General features: G+C 44.9%; 1 protein-coding gene across 1 annotated transcript in view; it reads left to right on the top strand.

Annotated features, from left to right (window-relative positions):
- IL31RA (interleukin 31 receptor A) overlaps nt 1-27,276 on the top strand; it is a 58,104-nt gene extending 30,828 nt beyond the window's left edge. The window contains exons 5-14 of the mRNA XM_015140081.3: nt 646-811; nt 6,712-6,791; nt 10,011-10,227; nt 13,452-13,634; nt 14,707-14,808; nt 15,616-15,762; nt 17,838-17,978; nt 20,808-20,901; nt 22,155-22,236; nt 23,955-27,276. Coding sequence (XP_014995567.2) covers nt 646-811; nt 6,712-6,791; nt 10,011-10,227; nt 13,452-13,634; nt 14,707-14,808; nt 15,616-15,762; nt 17,838-17,978; nt 20,808-20,901; nt 22,155-22,236; nt 23,955-24,440 — 1,698 coding nt within the window. The 3' untranslated portion in view covers nt 24,441-27,276. The remainder of the gene's footprint in view (nt 1-645; nt 812-6,711; nt 6,792-10,010; nt 10,228-13,451; nt 13,635-14,706; nt 14,809-15,615; nt 15,763-17,837; nt 17,979-20,807; nt 20,902-22,154; nt 22,237-23,954) is intronic.
- Nucleotides 27,277-27,939: the final 663 nt, after the last annotated feature.

Below are 27,939 nucleotides of genomic sequence, written 5' to 3' on the forward strand. Positions count from 1 at the left end.
GAGAGTATCAAAATCAATTTATACATTCAGGCTGTTGAGACTTTCAGCAGCTTGACTGGTCACCCAAAGACCAATGCTTTGAAATGAAAGATTTGGGTAAAATGAAAAAGCCTAGGAGTGAAGAAATCTATGTTCCGGTCCTATTCTGCAGATCTTCTAACTTTCATTTAAATGGTTATTTAACTTTCCTGGGTCTCATGCATGACGTGAGTGCAGCTAAGGTCTCTGTTCCTGCAGTTCCATGAGGCAGTATCTCTAGGTGTTGGAGTCACCTCCTAGGCTCAGGTTGCCCTGGATCTTGAGGCTTGCATCTTCTAGAACAGCAAGCAGCAGAGCTCTGCTCATTCAGACAGGCCAGAGGCAGGAATCTCTGCCCCATAAGCTTAGATACAGGAAATGGGGAGGGAGGTGGTGGTTCACGGAGATGTTCATATCTATGTAGGTACCAATTGTTCCCAGGCACATATGAAAGTCTGTTAATGAAAATGATGTATTTTAAAATTTGATTTAGAGTGTTACTAGTTCTAAAAGTGTAAGAGTAAAGAGTAGTAGTTCTAAAAATGTAAAACCTGGGTAGTGAAGAGGAAAATGGGAGGATAACATGTGTGGTCTCCATTTCAGTTTAGAACTGTCTCTGTCTTGTAGATGGAAGTCAACTTCGCTAAGAACCGTAAAGATACAAACCAAACCTACAACCTTATGGGGCTGCAGGCTTTTACAGAGTATGTCGTAGCTCTGCGATGTGCGGTCAAGGAGTCAAAGTTCTGGAGTGACTGGAGCCAAGAAAAAATGGGAATGACTGAGGAAGAAGGCAAGCTGCTCCCTGCGATTCCCTTCCTGTCTGCTCTGGCGTAGGGCTGCTTTGGGCTAGACTTGGTGGGGTTTGTCAAGTGTCCTGGTTGGGAATCATGGAATCTCATGACCCCAGGGGGCCCCTGTACCCTCCAAGAGTGAGCCTGCACAACTTTGTGCCTCAAAGGCAAAGGGTCACATTTTAATACTCATAAGATTCTTGTACTATACATGAAAGGGTATCATTTGTTTTGTTTTGTTTTGTTTTTGAGATGGACTCTCGCTCTGTCACCCAGGATGGAGTGCAGTGGTGTGATCTCGGCTCACTGCCACCACCACCTCCCGGGTTCAAGAAATTCTTGTGCCTCAGACTCCCAAGTAGCTGGGATTATAGGGGCCCACCACCACACCCGGCTAATTTTTGTATTTTTTGTAGAGACGTGCTATCACCATGTTGGCCAGGCTAGTCTTGAACTCCTGACCTCAGGTGATCCGCCCAGCTTGGCCTCCCAAAGTGCTGGGATTACAGGCGTGAGCCACTGCGCCCCGCCAGTATCATATCATTTGAAGGTATCCTGTGATAAATTAAAGATATATATTGTGAACCCTGGAGCTACTACTCAAAATAAAGGTGTAACTAATACAAAAAAAAAATCACATCTTTAATGACAGTGAGGAAAGGAAAGAGGCGTGGATTGCTGGTTGATCAAGCGCTTACTAAGTGTCAGTATGGTCATTAAGAGCAATGCTTCCCGTCAGTGGGCTTGGCTTGAATCCCAAGCCAGGTATCTTTGGGCAAGACACCTAATCTCTCAGTCCATTCTCAGAAGTTTCCTCACATTTGTTCCCCTTTTCTATATTGAAATATAATATGTAAGTTAAGTTTGTAGTAGTACCTATTTTTTTAGCATTATTTTAAAGATTAAATGAAATAATGTGTTTAGCCCATAGTAGATATTCACTAACTGCTAGATTTCCTATTCTTATTATTTATCCTACTATTATATTTTTAATCCTCCTAAAAGCACAATAAAATATGTAGAGTCATTCCCATTTTGGAAATGAGGAAACTGAGTTTCAGAGATGCTAATAAATGGCTCAGGGTCACTCAGCATGTGTTACTTTTCTCAAGAGTCTTGCCCAGAGTCTGACCCTCAGTAGGTGATCAATAAATGTGTGATGAATGTATCAGTTTTCTATTGCTGCTGTAACAATACAAATTTAGTGGCTTAATGCAACACAAATGTATTCTTTCATAGCTCTGGAAGTCAGATGTCCAAAATCAGTTTCACTGGGCTAAAGTAAAGATGTCATCAGGGTTGTTTCCTTCTGAGACTCTGAGTGGAGAATCTGTTTCCTTGCCTTTTCCAGCTTCTAGTGGCTGCCTGTATTCTTTCTTGTGGTCCTTCCTCCATCTATAAAACTTATCCCCCCATCATCACATCACCTTTCCCCGCTCTTGTGTGTCAGACCTCTTTGCCTCCCTCTTATAAGGACTTTTGTGATCACAGTTAGGACCCACCCGGCTAATCCAAGATAATGTCCCCATCTCAAGATCCTTAACTTAATCACATCTGCAAAGTGCCTTTTACCATATAAGGAAACATTTACACGTTCCAGGGATTTGGACGAGATATTTTGGGGCCATTTTTCAGCCTAACACAGTAAATGAATGATTAATTGGATACACACCCAGTGATGGCCACACTTCTTCTTCTGAATTATGGACAAGAAATTTTAAAATGCCCACCCTTCTAACCTTCCTCTGAGGCTTTAACCTTATTTATTTATAAGGGATGTGAGTTTTAGAATATGAATTCCCCCATTGCCATGATTTAAGGCCTCATGATTTCAGGTGGTTTAGGGATACCCATGTTGTAATAGAAAATGAGATTTCAGTCTCATACCCAAGTTGCAGACTAGTCTCAGATAACATCTGGGGTCAACTTCTGTGCTACCTCATCCACACAATAATGATTTGTTCCTTTGGATCCTGGTTGAGTTTCCAGTATTAACACTAGTATTAACAGATGTTTGGTGCATTCACCCCTATGGTCAGATGTCTGGAACCAATCTGATGCCTTCTGAATGTTGTGTTCCCCACCAGAGATGTTCATGCAGTATCACTCAGCAAATAGCTCTCTTCCTTTGCCTCACTCTTCAGCAGGCAAGCTGATGATTAAGTGCTCCCTTGGGTGCCGTTGTGTTTTACCTAGCTCTTCCCCTGCCATGGCTGTCACTCTTCTCTCTAGTGACCTCCTGGTGCCATCGTGGCTCAGAGTCTCAAGCTCCTCACAGACCAGCCAGTCCCTTGTGTCAGTTTTCTCAGCTTGTTTTGCTGCCAAAAACAAGATGTACTATTTCATCTGATTTATTAGTTCAGCTAACTTGATTTAATTAGCAAACACCAGATGCTGGTGTTACCTATGCCTTTTGCTAATTAAACCAAATCAACACTTATTTATCCAAGTCACCACTAGAGAACTTTTGCTTTTGTCCTTCTTCCTTTTTTCAGGATCCCAGAAGAAACTGATTAAAATGCACCCCCCTGCCCCCAGCAAATCCTCATTTGTTGTTTTCAAATTTATAAACCACGTGTTTTCCTATTTCAATGAAATGCCACTTGTTTAATGCATACCACTTCAAACCTTTCTAATTGTTTGAAAACATGTATTCTAAGTTGAATGTGAAGCACTGACTATTTTCTTTTGGATTTCAATATATTGATTATTAAAGTTATTTACCTATATTTAGACAATCTACTCACTACATGATACAGATATAATTTGATTCAAATCCTGGCTTTATTTCTTAAAAACTTGTGATATTGAATACCTGCTTAATTTCTCTATGCTTCAGAAATGACAGGACTGTGGGCATTAAATGAGAAAATTCACAGAAACTGACACTTGCTGAGAGTTAGCTTTTCTGATTGTTGTTCTTCAGCAGGGGTACCTGCATATGTCTAACTGGTGGTCGCTGTGGGGATACCCATATTGTAATAGAAATAGTACAGCATCAGTTGTTGCTGTGTCAATCCGGAGAAGTGATGCCTTCGAATACATAGATGTTTTGGTTGATTTGGAAAATTTTAATTTTGTTATTTTTTTTTCAGAGTCCTTACTTTTCCCCGTCTGATTAAACTGAAAATCCATTATCAATTTATGGTTAATGGAAAGCTGGCTATAATAACCATAGAAGACTTACATGCTAGTGAGGCAGTGGTTTCACTAACAGTTGCATCTGTGGGAAGTCTATACTGAGAAGACTGTTTCTCTTTGGACCATATTTGCAGGAAATAGTGACCTCGATGAAAGAAGAAAATATCCATTTAAACTCATTTATCATTACCATCTATGAAAACAAATGACTGCCTATGGGATTTTTTTTTTTTTTTTTTTGAGACAGGGTCTCACTGTGTCACACAGTCTGAAATGTAGTGGTGAGATCTCAGCTCACTGCAGCCTCCACCTCCCAGGCTCAAGTGATCCTCCCACCTCAACTTCCCGAGTAGCTGGGACTGCAGGCGTGTGCCACCATGCCCGGCTAGCCTATGGGCTAAATCCAAGAAGAATTTCACTCATATTTCTAGTCAAGTGCCTGGAATGATTATTTAATAATCAGTTTAGTTTTGCCTGTATCTGTCCTTGAGATGAATATTTAGGACTGGGTAACAATGAACACCTTGTCTGTAGATTTTTTTTTTTCTTACTCTCAATATTACTGGCCCTGAGTTTGACTCTCCACGTGATTGGAACAGAGATTCTGCATGTGAGAGATGGAGTGAATGTCCCTCTAATCTTGTGCGTTTCCTTGGAAGGTCTAATGACTTTGTAGCCCTGTACAAAGGCTGTCTTCTGGGAGGAACTTGGCCACTGCTTACATCTCACTGAAACCAGTCTGTTGCTTCCTGTCTGAGAAACTTGAGTACTGGCTGTTCTGTCTTCTGATTCAATAAAAGCTTTTGAGAAATCAGAAAACTCCTGGCAGAGCTTTTGAGACAACACGTCAGCGGGATTTAGATGAAGTAATATGTAAAGTCAACACATTTCAACCTCCTTATAAACAATTCTAATAGAATTGCATTTAATATATCTCATTGGGAGATCCTGGGCCTAACAGCTAGACTGTGTTAACTAGACTTTAGCTTCTGCAAGAGTATTTGTAGAAATGTGACTCTCCATTGAAGGCAAAACAAGTCATTAACTCAATTGTACTTGGTACATTTTCCTCATTATAAGATTGTCTTTAGTTGGAGTTCAGTAATTTTACTTTTTTTTTTTTTTTTTTTTTTTAATTTTTTGAGACATGGCTCCCTCTGTTGCCCAGGCTGGAGTACAATGGTACGATCTCGGCTCACTGCAATCTCTGCTTCCTGGGTTCAAGTGATTCTCCTGCCTCAGCCTCCTGAGTAGCTGGGATTACAGGCACACACCACTACACCCGGCTAATTTTTTATATTTTTTGGTAGAGACAGGGTTTCACCATTGGCCAGGCTGGTCTCGAACTCCTGACCTCAAGTGATCCACCTGCCTCGGCCTCCCAAAGTGGTGGGATTACAGGCATGAGCCACCGCACCCAGCCAGTCATTTTACTTTAAGATATCCAATCACCTACAATTTAAAAGATCCCTGAAGACAATCTCTTACTTCTAAAAAATAGTTTAGATCTTGGTCTGAGTGGTAGACTCATTCTTTGTGGACCTAATTACATTATCTGCAGCCATGTGACTTCCTCAAGAAAAAATTCAGAGTGCAACTACTGCAGCTTTGACTAGGGACATTTACTCTCTTCTCCAAATCGTGGGCCACTAGCCTTCTTGACATTTGTTTAGAACTCTCTGCTTTCCTCTCATGGCTAAAGTGGGTGGGTCATTCTTTAATCAGTAGCTCAGTATTTTGATATCTCAGGTGCATGTCAGGGCGTTCAACTAGAAATTGCCAGTGAGCCATCTCTTGACAAAACTTGCTTGAGACAGGATATTTGAGAGATACAGTCCAGAAATCAAGTGAAATGTAAATTCCTTGTTTTTTGTAAGTTTCATCCCTGTATGATTAGATCATCAGAAGCCTGTACACTTGGACTGTTGTCTCAGACGTGTTGTTTACTGGAAAAAGGCATGTGTCAGGATTTGCGCCCTAGCTATTTATGGAAAACAACTATGAAAAATGCTCATATATGATATTTCTGTGCTTTTGCTCTATTGGGATTGCAGATATTGGCTTTTACGTTACTCTGTGTCCTTTTTGAAGAGATCCACGTGATAAATTCCATTTATGATTTCAGTGTTCGTAGCCAGAAAATAGTTTTCCTTCATACAAATTTCTAGGTTTCCTTTTTATTGGGCCACAAGAAATAGGCACCTCAATGTGATTCTTTTTTATTTTGGAAAAACCAGCATTAAATTTAGAGCTCAAGGAGGGACCTAGTGAAGCTTATTTTCTTGTTCCTTTGTCATTTAATTTTTTCTTATATTTTATAACATCTTAAGTATGTTGTTTTATTTTTTTGGAAGCAGACTTGGTATAAATTGTATATACATATATCTCCTTGTGAGTTATCTGTGTCATTCCCAGCTTTAATATATATGTTATGTCTAGAGGACATGAGATAGTCACATTTTGATCTAGATTTGGGAGACAAATTATATTACAATGGGGCCTATTATGCTTCTCCTTTAGCTTACGTTAAATCATCAGACTCAAGAGCGGTTTTATTTTTTATCTTTGGGTGATTCCAGTTCCTTGACCACAAAATGAAGACATCTTTGGTCATTGCAAGGCTGCCATCCCTCCGCTCCTCACCTTATTCCTACTGGCTCCCTCGAGCAAATCCTTCCCAACTGCCCAGCTCACCTTCCCTGTCTCCTTTGCAACTCCCTTCTCTCTGGGTTGAGTACCTCATTCTTGTTCCTTACAGCTCCATGTGGCCTGGAACTGTGGAGAGTCCTGAAACCAACTGAGGTGGATGGAAGAAGGCCAGTGCGGTTGTTATGGAAGGTGACCTCCCTCTGGGTTATTTTTCTCTCTCTTTCTTCCCCTTCCCTCCCTTCCCTCCCTTCTCTCCCTTCCCTCCCTTCTCTCCCTTCCCTCTCTTCCCTCCCTTCCCTCCTTTCCTTCCCTTCCTTCCCTTCCTTCCCTTCCTTCCCCCTTCCCTTCCCTCCTCTCCCCTCCCCTCCCTTCCCCTCCCCTCCCCTTCCCTCCCTCCCCCTCTTGCCTTCCCCTTCCCCCTCCCCTCCCCTCCCCTTCTTTCCCTTTTCTTCCCTTCCCTTCCTTTCTCTCTCTCTCTCTCTCTTTCCCTCCCTCCCTCCAACCCCCTGCCTTTCTTTCTTTCTTTTTGACAGAGTCTTGCTCAGTCACCCAGGCTGGAGTGCAGTAGTGAAATCATAACTCACTGTAGCCTTTAACTCCTGGGCTCAAGTTATCCTCCCACTTCACCTTCTCAAGTAGCTGGGTAGGTGTGCTAGTACACCCAGCTAATTTAAATATATATATACATACATATATGTATACACATACATATATATGTGTGTATATATATAGTAGAGGCTGGGTCTTGCTATGTTGCCCAGGCTGGTCTCAAACTCCTGAGCTCAAAAGATCCTCTTACCTTAGCCTCCCAAAGCATTGGGATTATAAGCATGAGCCACCATGCCCAGCCTGTTTCTTTATCCTATTTAAAAGCCTTTGGTCTCTTACCCTTCCAAAAACTGTGATTCTTGAAATTTTACCTCCAGAATTTCCTTCCCTAGAGGGCTTTATGATGCCCCAAATCTCACATTGGTTGGCCAGCTCAAAAAAGCCCTATAGGTCATCTTGCAGATGGCCCAAACATGACAGACCCTGGCCCCCGTCCTCTTTGGTCTGAAACATTAACATTTGAGGAAGGTAGAAAGTGAAAGTGCAGGAGGCACCATGGCCTTCTGGAGGACACTATCACTGACAAGCCTCTGCTGACTAGTTTCTGGAACCCCCCTCCCGACCCAACCATCTAAGAAGAGCTCTGATCAGGGTCAGCTTGCTGGTGTGTCCTCGAGTCATTGGCAACATATACGGCACACGTGTGTTGAAACAGTGGGGCACAAAAACAGAAGAGGGACCACATGGTCCTTTCTAGGATGGAGGCCTGGGAGTGAGGAACAGAAGTCAGGTGGGGAATGCAGAGAAGAGGAGGAGGAAAGAGGACCTGAGAGAAGAAAGTGAGAGAAGGAGTAGAAAATGGGGGGACAAGGCAATAAACAGGAAAGGAAAAGGGCAGATGGAGAAAAAAAGAGTGAAAACGTGGGGAAGAAGAAGGAGGAGAGGAGGGAGATGCCAGAATTCCTTCGTGTACCTCCAGAATTCCCAGGAAATGCTCACGATGTTAGCTCACATTTGCTGAAGTCCAGGCAAGTTCAAAATCCTGTTGAAAATGGAGCAAGTGTCCTGCTTTGCCAGATGACATTCCAATTACCTCAGGGTTGGAGGCTCCCGCACCATCACCCACTCCCTCCACACCTGCAGGCTATGGGACTCCCTGGGTTGCCAAGGCTCTACCGCCACATGGGACAGCAGCCAGAGATGCTGGGGAATCCTAGAGAATCAATCCCAGATGCTGTACTGTCTTTCTCAGCCATCAAGAATGAAAACAAGTGATTTTGGCAACACATTTTTAGGGGAGGAAAGCCAACAACCGCACACGCCCACATGTGGTCTTAGCTACATAGCAGTGGCAAAGGGCCAAGTAGGGCAGCTTGTGAAGTAGAGAAGATGGGTTTCAGTGCCCACCTCCTCCCCACCACTTGGTGGGTCTGGTCTTTTTTTTCCCCCTCCCACCTTCAAGAGGAAAGAGCTCGCTAAGAATTTGAGTTGGTTAAAAAAGAATGTACTAAAATGCTCTAAAATTAAATAATAGTGATAGTTGCATGACTGAACATACTATTAATAAAAGCCATTGAACTCACATTGAAACAGTAAATTTATGCAATGTGAATTATATCTCAATTTTTATTATTATTTAAAAAAGAATATGTTATTTAAAAAAGAATTGGGGCTGTAATGTCACACCTGTAATCCTAGCACTTTGAGAGGCTATGGCGAGGGCATCACTTGAGGTCAGGAGTTCGATACCAGCTTGGACAACATGGCAAAACCCTGTCTCTACTAAAAGTACAAAAATTAGTCGGGCATGGTGGTACACACCTGTAATCCCAGCTACTTGGGAGGCTGAGGCAGGAGGATCGCTGGAATCCAAGAGGTGGAGGTTGCAGTGAGCCAAGATCAGGCCACTGTACTCCAGCCTGGGTGACAGAGCAAGACCCTGTCTCAAAATAAATAAATAAATAAATAAATATAATAAAATAAAAAAGAAAATGGGTCATCTTTAGAAATAAAAGGCTCCTGGTCATTAGGAAGATTCTAGCTGACCTTTTATGCCAAGGCAAGTGTGAAGGAAATTCCTGAACTGGGAAAGCACTGGGACAAAGTGCCTGCTAAAGTCCCACTTGTAAGTCCTGGACTTACATTCAGGCATTCCGCTCCATCTATGTGTGTAATCAGTAACAGAAAGGGAAGCCCTATAAATTCTGGGAAATACTCACCATGCTGTCTTCTAGGCAAATACTGGTGAGTGGGCCCAAGTTCAAGGCAGAAAATAAGAGTTTAGCTTAAAGTCCTCAGGATTCTACCTTAAACTTCTCGCCAAGCGCTTGGGACTGGTAGGGCAGCCCTCTTAGCTAGGATGCCTGGCTGGGGTGCCTGGTTCAGGGAAGCTGGCTCCCTTCTCAGAGGGAGAGGCATGGAAATAAAAGACTAGGGCATAGGGTGCTCTCCAACCCTTGGATACTCCAGGCAAGAGATGACTCAGGGCCAGACCAGACTTGGGATGGGCTCAGAGGGAATGTGTCAGCTTTTTAGCCCTTACTCCTCTACCTGAATAGGATGGAGGGAAAGAAACAGGCAGAAGGAAATAAGGGTGGCTTGTTTACATTGTCTTGGGCATTCTTCTAGTTTAGCCTCATGGAATTAGTCAAAATTTAGTAAATCCCCTCTTCTGGCACTTGAAGGGTTAATATCACAGCCAAGGATGTGTTATTCATCCCTGGAGGGTAATTACCTCATTGTAGTTTAGTATCTAATAGTTAGCCTTACTTCCCACCCTCACCCCCACTGCTTCTCACTGTCTCAATGCCTTTCTTTTTCTTTGTTATTGGCAATAAATTTTGTTTTCTTTGGGTTCAGAAGGCAAGAGGAGCCCCAGTCCTAGAGAAAACACTTGGCTACAACATATGGTACTTTCCAGAAAACAACACTAACCTCACAGAGACAGTGAACACCACTAACCAGCAGCTTGAACTGCATCTGGGAGGCGAGAGCTATTGGGTGTCTATGATTTCTTATAATTCTCTTGGGAAGTCTCCAGTGACCACCCTGAGGATTCCAGCCATTCAGGAAAAGTGTAAGTAGAGCATCAGCTTCTTCCTTAGGTGCCTGGTCCCATCGACTGGCCAAGGAGCAGTCCCTGGGCTCTCAAGGGTGGCTGTTTCTCTTGAGTCAAAACAAAAATGGAGTGGGGCCTTTTATGTGGTGGTGAAGCAATGAGAATTTGCTGGTAATTAATGAACCACTTGAAGTCATGTTCCTTTGGAACAAAGCCTGTGTTGAAAATCAGAAACCTTATAAATTACAGAATAGAAAGCCATATGCCTAGAAGTTCTGTGTGCAGCTTTGATTTGTTCTGGTCTGGGTGAATGTAAGCTGGGTCGAGTCGAGTCCTGTGAAACTGTCCTCTTTGTCACATCTGTCCTCCGTGACCGAAGCTGCTCTTGAACTCTTCTCCCCACAGATGGGGACTCACCACATCCCCATCCTTGGTTTAATGCTTGCTGTCCTGTTTTCTTCCTTTTCCCCTTCCATTTGTCACTGTGGAAAAATTCTAGTGTTTATACTTGCCAATAAATTGTTCATTACAGTTTTGGTTGAGTAGTTTTTGACGTATTACTGCTCCCAGGCAAACTCATATTTATCCTGTTTTGGAATAAAAAAACTTTCGTTCAAAGAATTGCAGACAATAGATTTCCTCTTTTCTCTCTTATTTTTCTCTTTCAAACTTAGTGCTATCCCTTATTCTATAAATTATTTATTTTACGACCTTTTTCTTCCTCAATAGGATGTAAGCGTCGTGAGGGCAGGGATTTTTTGTCGATTTTTCCTTTCTTTTTTTTAACCTAATTCCCAACACTTAAAATAGCATGGAGCTATTTTAATCTTGGCTTCTTCAGGCCAGGATTTGTGGGCAAGTCATTTAAAAAAAAAAAAAAAAACGCCTCCAGGGAGATGAGAAAAGGAAGCTGCGGAAGCAGGCCAGGACACGGCAGAGGCTGAGACGAAGGTGGGCTTTCAGGGCTGCCAAAACAAAGCACTGCAGACTGGGGGGCTTCAAACAACAGGACTTTATTGTCTCATGGTCCTGGAGGCCAGAAGTCCCAAGTCAAGGTGGTGGCTGGCCATGCTCCCTAAAGTCTCTAGGGGAGAATCCTTCCTTACCCCTTCCAGCTTGTAGTGGCCTCAGGTATTCATTAGCTTGTGGTAGCTCCAGTAACTCCCATAAATCCAATCTTTGCTTCAGTCTTCACATGGCTAGCTTCTTGTGTGTCTCTGTTTCCATGCCCAGATTCCTCTTTTCTTATAAAGGGCCCTCTGTCTTAACTAATTACATCTGCAGTGGCCTATTTCCAAATATGGTCACATTCTGTGGCACTGGGGATATACTTTGGGGGGATACAATTCAACCCATACAGGTACAATCTGAGATAAAAGCCCCAGGGAGGGGGGTTCCCACTGGATCTTGCAGGGGACTCTAGAGTATAAATGACGTCTCATAGTCATCGCAGTCAAGCAAAACACATGCACACAGTAGGAAGGAAGCTGAGTGGGTCTGGGTGGAGCACCAACATTGGCTGCTAGAAGAGTCTAGTTACATCTCCAAGGCTCCAGCAGGGACTTTCAGCCAGGACTGGCTGGGGAGGCTTCCAGGTGGTGAGCAGGGGAAGGCTGGAAGGAGAAACTCAGAGCCTTAGGGTTAGGTGGGGTCGATCTCCAGGCTCTGTGCTTCTTGCCCCGGCCTCTGCTCCTTCTGTGGCTTCACATTTCCTCCATGCCTCAGTTGTCCTTCTCAGAGTTACCTTTTCAGGTTGACAAATTACCTGGCCTTGCTGCTAGGACTAGCCCCTGGAGTGTCTCATAAGGGCCCTGTTTGGGAAAAGGATCCGTCTACTGTGGCTTACAAGAACAAGACTCCTAAATATACACACAGCCTGCTGGGGTTTGTTGCCAAGGAACAGCAGGATGCAGGACCCCCGGTCCCCACCCCAGATTCCTACATGTGGCCTTGGCTTCCAGCTTCAAAAGGCTTTTGGGGTTTTTTTTTGCAGGACACTTTTGTGCCTGCATCCAGGATCATCTCTGGCATTCATTGAAACACTCTTCCCAGCTGGGCACAGTGGCTCATGCCTGTAATCCCAGCACTTTGGGAGACCGACTGAGTTGGGCAGATCACTTGAGGTCAGGAGTTTGAGACCAGCCTGGCCAACATGGTGAAACCCCATCTCTACTAAAAATACAAAAAATTAGCCGGGTGTGTTAGCATGCACCTATAGTCCCAGCTACTCAGGAGGCTGAGGCACAAGAATCACTTGAACCCAGGAGGTGGAGGTTGCAGTGAGCCAAGATCACACCACTGCACTCCAACCTGGATGACAGGGTGAGATTCTGCCTCAAAAAAGAAAAAAAAAGAAAAAAAGAAAGAAAAAGAAACGCTCTTCCCATGGATTCCAGTTTTGCAGGCTGAGGAGTGCTAAGCTGGTGAGGATTGGGTGAGGGGAGAGCATGCCCTGGAATTTCTGAGCCCCGCCGTTTGTACCTTCCACTTTCTGCCTCGCTATACCTCCAATAGATCTCTTCTCTTCTGTGTGTTCGAACATTTTCAATAAGATCTCTCTCTCTGATTCATATTAAGTTCCAGATATTGGATTGGAAGCCACACACTCAAAATTTTTTATTGAATAAATCCTTGTGACCTGTTTCCAGATTCTTTTAGCCAGTCCCGCAGAAAATGTTGCCATTTATGTATTGATCCATACTGGGTAATTTGGATGGCAGTGTCTTTATCTTTCTGGTACAAACGCAATACTTGCTGCCTTGAGGATAGGAATTCATATCCAGCTTGTGTAGAGCCAGACTATACAGTGAAAGCGTGAAGCCATCTCCCTGGTATGATTTTAGGGTCTCCATCTCCCGGCCTCCCAGCCACACAATTCCCAGAGCCTGAAATTCTACCTTTGGAGATTCTCTGTCTCAGGTTTCCTTTCTGTTTGACTTGCAGAGACGCCTGTGGAAGGTAAGTCTTTTTAGCCACCACCTCTCTAGTGAGATCCTTTTCTGCAAACAGGTTAATTTGGGGTAGGTAAAGGAAGATTAAGAAGCCACTTACTCCTCAAAGGTGTTGTGTAAGGAAAAAGGATGCAATAAGAGGAGGGAAAAGAGCGCCATCCGGGGAGGCTGCCGTGGAGATCCTGAACTTTGGCCTTGTTTTACAGTTGAGGCAATGAGGATGCCAATGTGGTTGTTGCATTTGGGGAAGGAGGTGGGTAGCTATGAAGCAGTCCTTTTCTCTCCTTTCAGCATTTCGGTGCATTGAGGTCATGCAGGCCTGCCTTGCTGAGGACCAGCTAGTGGTGAAGTGGCAAAGCTCTGCTCTAGACGTGAACACTTGGATGATTGAATGGTTTCCGGACATGGACTCAGAGCACCCCACTCTTTCCTGGGAATCTGTGTCTCAGGCCACGAACTGGACGATCCAGCAAGGTAGCCAGGGAGGAACCCACAGGTTCCCTCAGTGCAGGGTTTAGTTTCATTTTCATCCAGTTTTAGATCTTTAACTTTGACTTCAAAGCTGTTAGTGTGGTTAATAGCATTTGACAAGCTTGTGCAAGCTTAATGAAGTGACACGCTTCTTGGTATTTCCAAGGCGAGGCTGGCACAGAAAGCTGTGGGTGACAAGCAGACCAGGTATCTGACCGGTCTCCAGGTGGAAAACACCATCTTAACACCCACCATCAGAGAGCCCTTCCCGGACAGCTGGGTCATCCCACGGGTAACTCCAGAGTGTGGATCCCAGCTGGCCTACCTAGGATACTTCCTTCAGTTCTGGTTGCCTATTTAAGAGTTAGGCCACCTTCCCAGGTGATTGTTACAGGAATAGCCTTCTTTTCAGGAAAGTCCATGCCCTATGTAAGATACACGAGTGAGGCTTTACTCTTTATTTTTAATTTTGTTTGAATTTTTATTTTCTAGAGACAGGGTCTTGCTTGGTTGCCAAGGATGGAGTGCAGTGGCACGATCATAGCTCACTGTAACCTCAAACTCCTGGGCTCAAGTGATCCTCTTGCCTCAGCCTCCCTAATGAGGCTTTACCCTTTTAATCCTGTCACTACAATCATTTCTTAATGCTTCAAACATCCATATTAAGAATAATACACACACAGGGATGCAGGCAAGTAGAGGAGATAGAATTCGAAGTGTTTGAGATCCACAGGGTGATGATATGTTGTTCTAGGACTTAATTAGGCAGCGTGTTCAGCGATCCTGTGGATCTCTCTGCTGCAACAGTATTTGGTCAGAACAGACCTGGGGATTCCCTGCCTCCAAAAAAGGAAAAGCTAAAAAGTTAAATTTTAAAATAAGAATTAATTAGAAAACCTGAGAAAAGCAATAGATATTAGAGACCATTCAACCTAACCTGTTTATTTTCCAGAGGTGGAAACTGTAGAGAAATTGAATATCTTCCGTAAGTGTTTGGCCATAACTCAGTCTAGTATTCCTTCCACTCTGCCATGCTCTGCACTTACGCTTTTTTTTTTTCCTTTCTTTTTTACAGATAAATTAAAACCTTTCTGGTGCTATAACATCTCTGTGTATCCAATGTTGCACGACAAAGTTGGCGAGCCATATTCCATCCAGGCTTATGCCAAAGAAGGCAGTATGTATGGACAAGGCCCTGTGGGGAAAAGGAAACAGTGGGACCTGTCCAACATGTGAATAAGGCTGCAAGTGCCTGTAGCTCATTCCCAGCCATCTTAGGGCTCATTTGTGCTTCATCTTGTAGTGAGCTCTGTATGTTATGAACTTGCTGAATTCTGAAGCTGGGGTAGACATTAGAGATCATTGAGTCCAATCCCCTCATTTCACAAATGGAAAATTAAAGCTCAGAGAGGTGAAATAACTTGCCCAAAGTCACAAATAAACAGTGCAAATAGAGCTGCTACCAGCAATAACACTGAATTAAGACCACATCAGGGAGCCTACAGAGTTCATCCTAAGCTAGGGATGTTAAAAAATTATTTTTAATTATGTAGCAATAAGCAAGGGCTTTACTGGTGAATTGCTCAAGCTTTACTTTATCTTTTTGGAAGTTCATGTCTTCCAGATTCAACATTGGAAAATATCTTCTGCCACTCAGAAGTAGCTTATGGAACCATATTCTTCAACTATTTGATAATAACTACACTTTACAGATATGAATGAAAAAGCTAGGTACCAAATTGGAGTGAGCCGTCTATAAGAAAGGACTTTTTCAAGTGGTCTTGATGCCACTTCTCTTCTTGCTTAAGAGAGATGGCTCTAGAAAATAATTTTCCCAAACAAGCTGATTCATCAGTTCCTTACTCAACCCTCGCCCCTCGCCTCCCGCACTGTGGTCTGGTCTGAGTACTGGCCAGAGCCTTTGTAGGGGAACGATCTCCTGGAGTGTGGTCAGTGATTATCATTTATCCCCCGTCCCTTCCAGTTCCATCAAAAGGTCCTGAGACCAAGGTGGAGAACATTGGCGTGAAGACGGTCACGATCACATGGAAAGAGATTCCCAAGAGTGAGAGAAAGGGTATCATCTGCAACTACACCATCTTTTACCAAGCTGAAGGTGGAAAAGGATTCTGTAAGCGTACCTGTAGCCAAGTGGGAAAAAACCCCAAGCCCCAGATAGATGCTATGGATAAATCTGTCATAGGCATGGCTCCCCCACCTCATTGTGACCTGCAACCTGGCATGAGTCACTTAGCTTCTTTAAGTCTCTCTGAAAATGGGGCCAAGAGTACCCGCCTTTTGGGGTTTTGGGGGTTAAATGAGAGTGAAGTGACAGTACCTGAGAGGAGAGTCCTGTGGGAATGGAAGGAGTTGATATAATTTGTCCTGGTTGGGCCCTGCGTTGACCTCCCGGGAGCTCCCCGACCATCATTCCCAGGAATGGCGTGCCTGGCTTAAAAAGTGAGGAGGAACAGACCCTGTCACCATGACTTCTACTGCCCCTGCCAAATCATGCTTTTGTTCTTCAGTCCACTGTATCTCCTGACATCTTAAATACTGGGCAAGGCTTGGATTCTTGCTGAGGCTAAATAATTTTTTCTTATGGTAAAATACATGTAAAATATTTTTCCAGTTTAAACATTTGAAAGTGTACAATTTAGTGGCTACTGTGAATTTAGACTACTGTGAATAGGGCTGCTATGAACAGATGTCTGCTACGAACATATGCTGCTATGTACAAATATCTGTTTGAGTTTGTGCTTTTCATTCTTTTGGGCATATACCTAGAAGCTGAATTGCTGGATCATACGGTAACTCTAGTTTAACTTATTGAGGAGCCACCAAACTGTTTTCCACAGTGACTACTCCACACTACACATTTCTTACTAGCAATGTATGAGGGTTTTCATTTCCCTGCATCCTTGTCAATATGTGTTATTTTTCATTTAAAAAAATTATTATGGCTGTCCTGGTAGGTATGTAGTGGTTATCTTGTTGACCTGCATTTCCCTACTGGCTAATAATGTTGGGCATTTTTTCATGTAGTTTTTGCCTATTTGTATGTCTTTTTTTTTTTTTTTTTGAGATGGAGTTTTGCTCTTGTTGCCCAGACTGGAGTGCAATGGCACGATCTTGACTCACCGCAACCTCCGCCTCCCAGGTTCAAGCAATTCTCCTGCCTCAGCCTCCCAAGTAGCTGGGATTGCAGGCATGCACCACCATGTCCAGCTAATTTTGTATTTTTAGTGGAGACGGGGTTTCCCCATGTTGGTCAGGCTGGTCTTGAACTCCCGACCTCGGGTGATCTGCCCACTCCGGCCTCCCAAAGTGCTGGGATCATAGGCGTGAGCCACTGCGCCCGGCCAGCTCATTTATATATCTTCTTTTTTTTTTTTTTATTTTTTTGAGACGGGGTCTCGCTCTGTCACCCAGGCTGGAGTGCAGTGGCCGGATCTCAGCTCACTGCAAGCTCCGCCTCCCAGGTTCACGCCATTCTCCTGCCTCAGCCTCCCGAGTAGCTGGGACTACAGGCGCCCGCCACCTCGCCCGGCTAGTTTTTGTATTTTTTAGTAGAGACGGGGTTTCACCGGGTTAGCCAGGATGGTCTCGATCTCCTGACCTTGTGATCCACCCGTCTCGGCCTCCCAAAGTGCTGGGATTACAGGCTTGAGCCACCGCGCCCGGCCTATATATCTTCTTTGGAGAAGTGTCTTTTTAATCTTTTTTCTTATGTTTAAATTGGGTTGTCTTTTCATTATTGAGTTTATAAGAGTTCTTTATATATTTTAGATGTAAGTTATTTATCAGATATATGATTTGTAAATATTTTCTCCCGTTCTATGGGTTGTCTTTTCATTCTCGATATTATCTTTTGATGCACAAAAACTTTGAATTTTAGTGAAATCCAGCTTAACCTATTTTTTTCTTTTGCTGCTTGTGCTTTTGGCGTCATATCTAAGAAACCATTGTGAAATTCAAGGTCATGAAGATTTATCCTATGCTGTCTACTAAGAGTTTTTATAGTTCTAGCTCTTATATTGAGCTCCTTGGTCCATCTTAATATTTAAGCAGGACATGAATAGGGGTCAGACTATGAGACAGCTGAGCTTGGAAGCACAGGTTCCAATGTTCTTATTTTGGTGCTACTGGGACACAATTTTCAGTCTGGTTTGACTGTGGTGTTTGATCTCTGTATTTTTGCTTTAGCCAAGACAGTCAACTCCAGCATCTTGCAGTATGGCCTGGAGTCCCTGAAACGAAAGACCTCTTACACTGTTCGGGTCATGGCCAGCACCAGTGCTGGGGGAATCAACGGGACCAGCATAAATTTCAAGACATTGTCATTCAGTGAGTATCTCCTTCAAGCCTTAAGTACCTCTCCCTCACGTTTACCTTATATCAGAGAGAAATGACATCTGCCAAAGGCTGGAGGAAGTCAAATGAAAGGGCAGTGCCTAGGTGAAAAGAGCCACCCTGCTCTCTGGCTCACCAACCTTCCTGGAAAGCATATAGGTGAGGAGATGGAGGGGAGAGAGCAAGCAAGTTGAGAGCTGAATTTGGAAATGCTGGTCATTTTGGTCGTTCCTCTTGGGCAGCCACAAATCATCTGGAGGAGGAGGTGTCAAATTAATGCCAACTTCAGTCTTAGCACCAAACCAGCTCCCGTCTCAAGGCTGTCTCCCCGTTCACAGTCACCAGTTTCTGCATGTCATAGGTTACGGTATGTATTAGTCTGTTTTCATGCTGCTGATAAAGACATACCCGAGACTGGGTAATTAACAAAGAAAAAGAGGTTTAATGGACTCACGGTTCCACGTGGCTGGGGAAGCCTCACAATCATGATGGAAGGCGAAATGTACATCTTACATGGTGGCAGACGAGAGAATGAGGACCAAGTGAAAGTGGTTTCTCCGTATAAAGCCATCAGATCTCATGAGATTTATTCACTACCATGAGAACAGTATGTGGGAAATTGCCCCCATGATTCAGTTATCTCCCACTGGGTCCCTCTCACAACATGTGGGAATTGTGGGAGCTATAATTCAAGATGAGATTTGGGTGGGGACACAGCCAAACCATATCACTGTACAACAGGGCCTTCAAGGGAAAACCTTGGTTAACACAGGACCACTGACCCATAGGAAGGGGCTTAACCTCATCATTTGTGGAGGCTTTTTTTGAGCAAAAAGGCATATGATATATTTAACTTACCCACTTTTACTTTTTTACTTTAAAAAATAGCAAGAAAAATTTACTACAGACAACAAATAATGTAAAATAAAATGTAGCTTCATATGATGGCTGGTTAAGGGAGATATTTGAGAGGGAGGCAGATGGAATGAGGGGGGGATGAAGCAGAAAGTAGGAAGGAGAATGGGAGAAAGAGAAATATGTTAATTTTGCTAAGTCCTTGAGTGACAGAGATTTGATTTTTAAGTACGTACTAAAACTGTCTTAAAGAATGAACAACTTTTTAGATCAAAAGTGAAGGGACACTGCCAAGTTTTTGCAATAACTGAGGCAAGCTAAAAATTGCTTGAAATATTCTTGAAAGCCTCTTAAGCATCACATTTTTCAAGAACAAAATTGCTTTATGACTCTGGAAAAATGTGAGTATGACATTTTTTTTTTAACAGAGAAAACATATTCTGTTTTGATGGACTAACATTGCCTCCTAGGAACTCTTTTTGATATGCTGTTTAAAATTTTTTAAAGCTATATTGAAGTTTTGCAACACTGGGCACAAATTTCATCAGCTCAAGGAGTTTTCTCCAAGAGTTAAATGAAAGCAAGATCCAGCCCTGGAACCTAGAAGTTTCCTACCCTGGTCTATAGGTTATAAATCACCCTGCTTCCGTTTTTGATAATCTATAATCCATTTTCCACACAGCAGCCAGAGTTTCAAACCCTGAATTCTCTGCTTAAAAGCCACCAGTGACTTTTATTATATTTTAAAGAAAATCCAAACTCCTTCCTATAACTTTCAAGGTCTTTCATCATCTGTCCCTTACTGACCTCATTTTTCCTACTGCTTTCTGCCCCAATTTATCTTCCTTACCTTGTTCCTGCTTCAAAGCTTTTGCATCCACTGTTTCTTCTGCCTGGAATGCTTTTCTCCATGGTTTTACATGGCTGGATCCTTCTCACTATTAAGATCAGCTTGAATTTTACTCCTTCCTTGGACACCTTAGCTAAAGTTGCTGTCTGGACACAGTGGCTCATGCCTGTAACTCCAGCACTTTGGGAGGCCAAGGCAGGAGGATCACTCAAGGCCAGGAGTTCAAGACCAGCCTGGCCAACATGGTGAAACCCAGTCTCTACCTAAAATACAAAAATTAGCCGGGCTTGGTGGCAGGCACCTGTAATCCAAGCTACCAGGGAGGCTGGGGCAGGAGAATCGCTTGAACCCAGGAGGCGGAGGTTGCAGTGAGCCAAGATGTACCACTGCACTCCAGCCTGGGTGACAGAGTGAGACTCCTTCTAAAAACAAAACAAAACAAAACAAAAAAAAACCCTAAAAATTAGCTGGGCATGATTGATGGCTTGCACCTGCAAGTCCTAGGTACTTGGGAGGCTGAGGCAGGAGGTTACTTGAGTCCAGGAGTTTGAGGCTACAGTGAGCTATGATCATGCCAGTGCACTCCAGCCTGGGCGACAGAGCAAGACCCATCTCAAAAAATATATATAAAAATTAAAAAGTAAGTGCTAAATATTCACTGAATGAATGCTGTTGGAATGAATGCTGCCGGGAGAAGATGCCTAGATGGGGAGCCACAAAATTCTGTGTTTTGTTTTTGTTTTTGTTTTTGAGATGAAGTTTAGCCCTGTCGCCCAGGCTAGAGTGCAATGGCACGATCTCGGCTCACTGCAACCTCCACCTCCCAGGTTCAGGCGATTCTCCTGCCTCAGCCTCCTGAGTAGCTGGGATTACAGGTGCATGCCACCACACCCAGCTCATTTTTTGTATCTTTAGTAGAGACGGAGTTTCACCATGTTGACCAGGCTGGTCTCAAACTCCTGACCTGGGGGTTTTTTAGTGGAAAGAAATGGAATTTAATTGAAAGAAAACTAATAAGAAATTGTGTTGCTGAAGCTACTAGAAGAAAAAGTTAATCATTGATTTTTGTAAAGGAGGTGAGGAACTCACTACTGACTTTTGTTCTTTCTTTTTCAAAGGTGTTTTTGAGATTATCCTTATAACTTCTCTGATTGGTGGAGGCCTTCTTATTCTCATTATCCTGACGGTGGCATATGGTCTCAAAAAACCCAAGTGAGTCTGCAGACAACAGTGGGTGCCTTAAAAATCAGGGACAAAAAGGGGTTGAAGTCATCATAGGTGCTTCGTAGGAGAGGGCACTCTACCATTAAGGGGTGTTCATTCATTTATTAACTTGGTGCATATTTATGGAGGTTATTAAAGGCCACGCTCAGTGGCTCATCAGAATTCTTACCAAGCAAAAGCACTTTCGTTTCCCAGAGCTCCATGCCCAGGTCTAGGCCTTTTTGAGGCCAGGAGAGTGCCAGCTGCCCCACAGACTCTGTCTGCTCCATTTGCCATCTGAGACTGGAGTTGGAGAGCAGGCCCTTTCTCTCAGTGTCTAGCGGGGCCCCGGCTGCAGCAGGAGGCCTTCTTGCAAGCTTCTGTCTCAGGCAGAGCAGGGAGCAGCGTCTCCATGGTGTTGGAGTGCTGGCCAGTCGTCTGCAGGTGCAAGCTTGTTGCTTGCTTGCAGTGCAGTGAGGGTCTGGGTGCAGGGCCTGGCCACTGTGGGGAAGAAAGCACATCTTCAGGGTCTTACACTTTCTCTCTGCAGTGAGCTTTATGGCACCCTAATGGTCCTTCCCTGGTTGAACTGGCCCTCCAAATTAGACAGCTGTGAGTCATCTCTGTCAAGTAGCTGCACTTAGTTAAGCTAATATCAACCTCAGTTACCAACTGTAGGTGGTAACCAAGCCACCAGCATAGATTCTTGTACATTATACACTTAAGTAATCATTTTGATCTTAGCATGCATCAGAATCAGGCCTCATCCCCAGAGTTTCTGATTCAGTGGTTCTAGGGTAAAGCCCCAAATTTGCATTTCTAACAAGTTCCCAGGTGATGCTGCTGCTGCTGCTTGGGACCACACTTCGAGAACCATTGCAGGAAAGTGTGGGTAGCTTATAAGGTTTGTAAAACCTTATAAACTTGTCCTTCCCAGAGGATAAGCCTCAAAGGAATGACTCTGTGATGGTGCAATTTACAGCATTGGGGTAGGTATGGAGATGCCCGGATGGGAGAGAGGGGAAGATAAGCTTTGTATGGGGAGTCTCCTTTGATCACATCCCACAGAGAACTTGCAGTGTCACTCCCCAGCACACAACGCAGAACAACTCCACTTTCCCAGATTCTATCAGGCAGACATGCCCTTATTTAGGAGGGAAACTTACAATTCCCTTTAGCACAGCCTCAGTCTTTTGACTCAGCCATATGGTGCTAATGCTTCTTGGATTCACCTCCCATCTTAAAATCTTCTCTCTCATTAGCAAATTGACTCACCTGTGTTGGCCCAGTGTTCCCAACCCTGCTGAAAGTAGTATAGCCACATGGCGTGGAGATGATTTCAAGGTAAACTCTTCTGTTTTTATTAAGGAAATCATCGTTGTGGGAGGTAGACAAGGTGAATGGAGATGGGGAAGAGTCCTAGGCTGAGCTTTTTTCGAGGTTCACATCAAGAGAACTCGAGTTGAAAAGTCTCAGGGAATGGCAGGTGGGGCAGATGGAATCAGCCTTCCTGGAACGACTTTGACCTCACGCTTTGACAAGAGGAAAGGGCTTCACCAGGCTCGTGAGGACCCAGTGTGTTCCCAGGTGGAACTGGTCCCATAAAGGATGCTGCAGAATAAAGACACTGGCCCTACCCTTCCTGACCCGATGGGCTAGAGAGAGAGACGAGGCCTGGCTATAGGATTTGAAACCATTTACAAAGCAGCCAAGAGCACATTAATCTAAAGACTGCCTAAATATCACCAGGGAATGCTGATGGGCATAGCAGTCTGAGGCTGCCTCATGTTGTTTTTCTCAGGTTGGGGACATCAGAGTCAGGCTTTGGCTTTATTTAACTGGCACTGGGGTTTTCTAGTGAGTATTCCTTAACTAGAAACCCTCCATTTTCATAAATTTTTAAGTGGAAAACTGTTAGGGAAATTTTAAGGTTTAATTTCTTGCTTACATAGAAACAAGCCCAATCAAATATAACCTTTAAATCCTTACTACTGAAAGGCTGTTTCCAGTTTTTCCTTGATGCACAAATTTTGAATATTAGTCCTTGTTCCAACTCAGAAGTCTTTTTTGAGCATGGGCATTTTGTTATAATGGGCTTTCTTTCTATTTCCTCCTCTTACCAGTCCGGTATACTAGACTGATTTATACCATTTACTTTCCTGCTTATTTAATGTCATTTAGAGAGTAAACGAATTCATAGGCAGTGCTCTCTGATAACTAACATGCTTTTTGAATAATCTGCAGGTTGGGCCTCTAGAGTCAGCACTTATTAATCACTCACTACATGCCAGGCACTGGGCTAGGCCCTAGGGATACAAATGACAGAGTCACTGTCCCTGCCATGAGGCCACCTCTGATATTCTGGTGAGGTTGAACAAGTCTGACTCTATGATGTGGTTTTTCCATCCCTAAGAGTTGTAATTTTGGTGCTTCCATCTTAACTGGGGTTTTGTGAGCATGGGATGATGTGGAAAACAGCCTTGCACACTCTAGCAGAATACATTGTTTGAATTGGCTGGGTGCGGCGGCTCATGCCCATAATCCCAGCACTTTGGGAGGCCAAGGCAGCAGATAACTTGAGCTCAGGAGTTCAAGACCAGCCTGGGCAACATGACGAAACCCCATCTCTACAAAAAATTAAAAAATTAGCCAGGTGTGGTGGTGTGCGTCTGTAGCCCCAGCAACTCAGGAGGCTGATGGGGGAGGATTACCCAAGGCTGGGAAGTTGAGGCTACAGTGAGTGGTGATTATGCTACTGCACTCCAGCCTGGGCAACGGGAGTGAGACCCTATCTCAAATAAAAAAAAAAAAGTTATATACACATATATAAATATATTTAAAACATTGTTTGAATTCAGGGCACTGTTTCTCAGGAAATGTGCCACTCCTTCCAAGCTCTGTGGAAGGGCATATGGAGAGGGTTGGGCACCACTTCTGGGCCTGGGAGGAAGGTGGGGGCTGTTCCGGAGGTGGGCATTTGCTGTCCCAAGCCTAACAAGTTTTTGGCTATGTTATGTGTGACTTCTAAATGACTACTTGGGATGTCCCTTTTTCTTTGCCAGGATAAGCTAAACCTGAAGGAGTCTGATGACTCTGTGAACACAGAAGACAGGATCTTAAAACCATGTTCCACCCCCAGTGACAAGTTGGTTATTGACAAGTCGGTGGTGAACTTTGGGAATGTTCTGCAAGAAATGTTCACAGATGAAGCCAGAACGGGTCAGGAAAACAATTTAGGAGGGGAAAAGAATGAGTATGTGACCCACCCCTTCAGGCCTGACTGTCCCCTGGGGAAAAGTTTTGAGGAGCTCCCAGTTTCACCTGAGATTCCTCCCAGAAAATCCCAATACCTACGTTCGAGGATGCCAGAAGGGACCTGCCTAGAAGCCAAAGAGCAGCTTCTCGTTTCTGGTCAAAGTCTAGAAAGTCTAGCACCAGACCATGTGTGGGAGGCAGCGGCCCCAAATCCGTATTTGAAAAATTCAGTGACAACCAGGGAATTTCTTGTGTCTCAAAAACTTCCAGAGCACACCAAAGGAGAAGTCTAAATGCGACCATAGCATGAGACCCTCAGGGCCTCAGTGTGGATGGCCCTTGCCAGAGAAGATGTCAAGACTCAGCATGCAGCGCTTGCTTGGCCCCGCCACATCCTGCCTGGGTTAAAGTCTCCCCTGCCCTTGAGCTGCCAGTTGAACTTGGTCGGCACAGGTGTGACCTTGTGCTGGGAAGAAGGGATGGTGATAAGCCCAAGTTTTGGAAAGGAACAGCAATCTCTTTTCTTTTGTTCAGATACCAAGCTCTCACAGAAGCTGTGCCTCCTGACAGATTGGCTTTGGAGGAAGGGCCCAGGTTCTGAGCCCAAAGGACCCCCAAGGTGGACATACCTGGCTTCCTAGGAATTGCGTCATGGTGCCAGCCTTTGCTGGGGCTACGCCTCAGAGTTCCAGAGGCCTTTCCCTGCTGCCAGAGGACAGCTGTTTTGTTGGCTTTTGGGTGGTTTGGGCTCTGGGCTTCCCCTACGAGGTAGCCCTGAAGCCTTCCTCTCTCCCCACAGTTGGGGCTGGAGGTGGAGTGGACCTTCCTAAGGGGGTGCCTGAGGCTCCTCACATCCTCTTAGATCTCAAGTGTCTGTAGCAACACCACACCTGAGAATCCTCACCTCCAATTTAGAGTGCATTGACTACTAAAAAATCAAGGAATGGGGAGGGCCCTGGGGAATGCACGCTGCCGGGCACAGCTCTGTCCAGTCTCCCGGGGCCACTTCCCAGCTGCCGCTGCCCTTCTATTCAGCACCCAGCCTGGGAGCAGAAAGGCACCTGACATTGCAGTGGTTGTCAGTATGAGGGGACGCTGGCCCCTCATACTGGCTCAGAGCCCAGGAATGCTTACTGAACATATCCTTAAAAGGCCTCTTCCCGGATGCAGCAGGGCAGGGCCTGGGAATATGCAATGCTTAGCAGCTTTGCAACCCCAGCAGGAGGACTTCTTCTCCTTCGCTCTAGCTGAGCACAGAGCTTGTGACTATTAGTGGAGCCTTTCACGAAAGTGTGGATTGCTGGCTTCAGCACTGAGATGATACTGGGCTCCTCCTGTAACTACAGTGACAGAGTCAGCTGTGACTCCCTTGACCTTTGTGGGAGGTCACTAGGAGCCTGGTGAGATCAGGGCAGGCGAGACAATGAGTGAGTGGCCCAAGGTGCAGTGAACCCAGCACTTGCCAGCCAGGAAGGCTGATGGTATTTTTTCTAGGCGAGTGTGAGGAATCAGTACTAGGATTGCAAGTGTGAACTTCGCAAGCCACCCACTCAGGTGTGCAAAACATCACTTTACTTTCCTAAAACTAATTGCTAGCCTGAGACCTGAAACTTCAAAGTAACCTCAGCCCAGTATGATGATTTCGGAGTTGTCTTGGGTTTGTGACTCAGTCACATTTGGGGTTTTGCCCTCCCGTGTCCTGCCTGGGACTGGCTCTGAGTGCCGAGGATGTTCAATGGCGCAGCATCTGTCGGGCAGTTGGTCACTCAGTGGAGTCCTCTGGGTCATGTATTTGTCCGGCTGTGGTTTTGACTCTGGCCTCGTGTATTTACTATGGTCCCTCCTGTCCCCGTTGGGTCACCTGCCATTCACCTTAGCCAATTGCTGCCTCGTTGCTATGGGTACAGGAAGGTGTGACTGCTCTCTCAAAGCTCCGTCCTCATTAACATCTCCAGCGGCTGCAGCCATCCCCCAACCACCCCACCCAGGACTCGGTACTGCGGTTTACAGAACACTGACTTCTGGTACAGCAAGGAATGAGGGAGGCCCTAGGCAGGGCACTGGGGAACAGGACGCTAGGGCAATGCCCCTGACGCTTTGTCCTGCACTCAGGTCCAGGTGTAGGAAGGGACCAAACAAAAGGGATGCGTCCTATTCTCACACTGCCCCTGATGTCTGCTCTCCCTGCTCGCCACCCCTTCTGTGGTGTGGGCTTTTCTGTGAGCCCACTGTCCCCAGAGTTCCAGATGGAGCCTTTGGCAACCCCACCTTCGGATTCGTGAACATACGGGGAGATTCTAGCCTTGCCTCCTGTCTTGGTCCGAGGATGGGGGAGGGCACAGGTACTCCCACAGCTGTTCTTTCAACCCTCCTGCCCACCCGTAGTTGGGGGAATTTTCTCAAATTCTGTGGGAGGTGGGTGAGAAGAGAGCCTGGAATCAGTTTTCACAAACTTGTCTGTCTCACACCTGGATGTAGATGCTTTTGAACCTAAAATCTAAGAATTTGATGGGAGAGAAAATGGATCCCCAGTGGCTCCTGTGAGTAGATTCCAGAGATAAGTACGTTGCCCTCTGGCCTCTGCTCCTTCATCATCAAAGCCGGAAGCGTCTCCCCCTGGACAATTTGCAAATCCGCACCCAGGCCTTCCTGTTTCATTTCTTCTTCCTTTCTCTCCTCTTGCCCCTATCTTCTGCTTTGTTCCCACACTGCCAGAGCTTCTCATCTTTTAACACTTCCTATTGTTTTTCTTGTTTCTTTTCATTCCTTTCTCCCCTTCCATCAGCCTCCTTTGATCATTTTCCATGGTTTTATTACCTTTGAGGGGTGGGAAGATGGTGTCTGTTTCTCTCTAGATGGGAGGAGCTGTTTCTGTGAGTCCCCAAAACACACTGGTGGGCCACACACTTAGCTCTCTTGAGCAGATTCACAGGATGCGGGCTCAGAGTTCAGAGCGCTGGTTTCTTCCTCTCCTGGATCGAGTCACCAATTGTCCCAGCTCTGGGCACCCGGGACTGCCTCTGTGACTGGAGAAGGGCATCTGTGTTTTCCCTGTTTACTGTCAGAGACATTGTGAGGACACAAACAGGAAGACTTATGTTTTAGCAAGGTCATTAAAAATGGATAAAATTCCTGTTAACCAGTGTTCTGAGTCCCTGGGATCCATGCAGACAGCTAGGTTAGTGGCCTTTCTTTAACAGTAAGAGCAGAAAATTTTTGAAGAATGACAGAGAAGCCAATCTGTGGCTTAAATAAAAAGACCACAAGTTCCTTCTGGTGTCTTGGGAGGCAGCGGTGTGAAAACATGCAAGGGTCTGAAGGAGGCAGGAGACGGGGAGTGATGAAAAAGGAGAGGCCCCCAGTATGGATCCCTCCGGCCACTCTGCTGATGCTCCGGGTGCAAGGAAAGCCTGTGCTGGCCAGTCCACCCCAGTCTCATTCTGTCCCCATTTCCCGCATGCCCCTAGTTACTCCTGCTGCAGGAGGCACCCTGCCGCCCAGGGCACTGGCCCACAGGCCAAATCCAGGCCCTGTTTTTGTAGGTTCATGAACTAAAAGCCACAATGACCCGTTTAGATGGTTGAAAACAAAAAGAATAACATTTTGTGACAAGAGGAGTCCATGAAATTCACATTTTAGTGTTGACAAAGTATAATTGGAACACAGCCATGCCCATCGTTGACCTATTCCCTGTGGCGGCTTGCCCCTACAAAGGCAGGGTTGAGTAGTTTCAACATAGTTTTTCCCACAAAGCCGAAAACATTTATCCTTTGCAGAAAAAATTTGTGGACA

Source organism: Macaca mulatta, chromosome 6, assembly GCF_049350105.2.
Source record: "Macaca mulatta isolate MMU2019108-1 chromosome 6, T2T-MMU8v2.0, whole genome shotgun sequence".
Lineage (NCBI taxonomy): Eukaryota > Metazoa > Chordata > Mammalia > Primates > Cercopithecidae > Macaca > Macaca mulatta.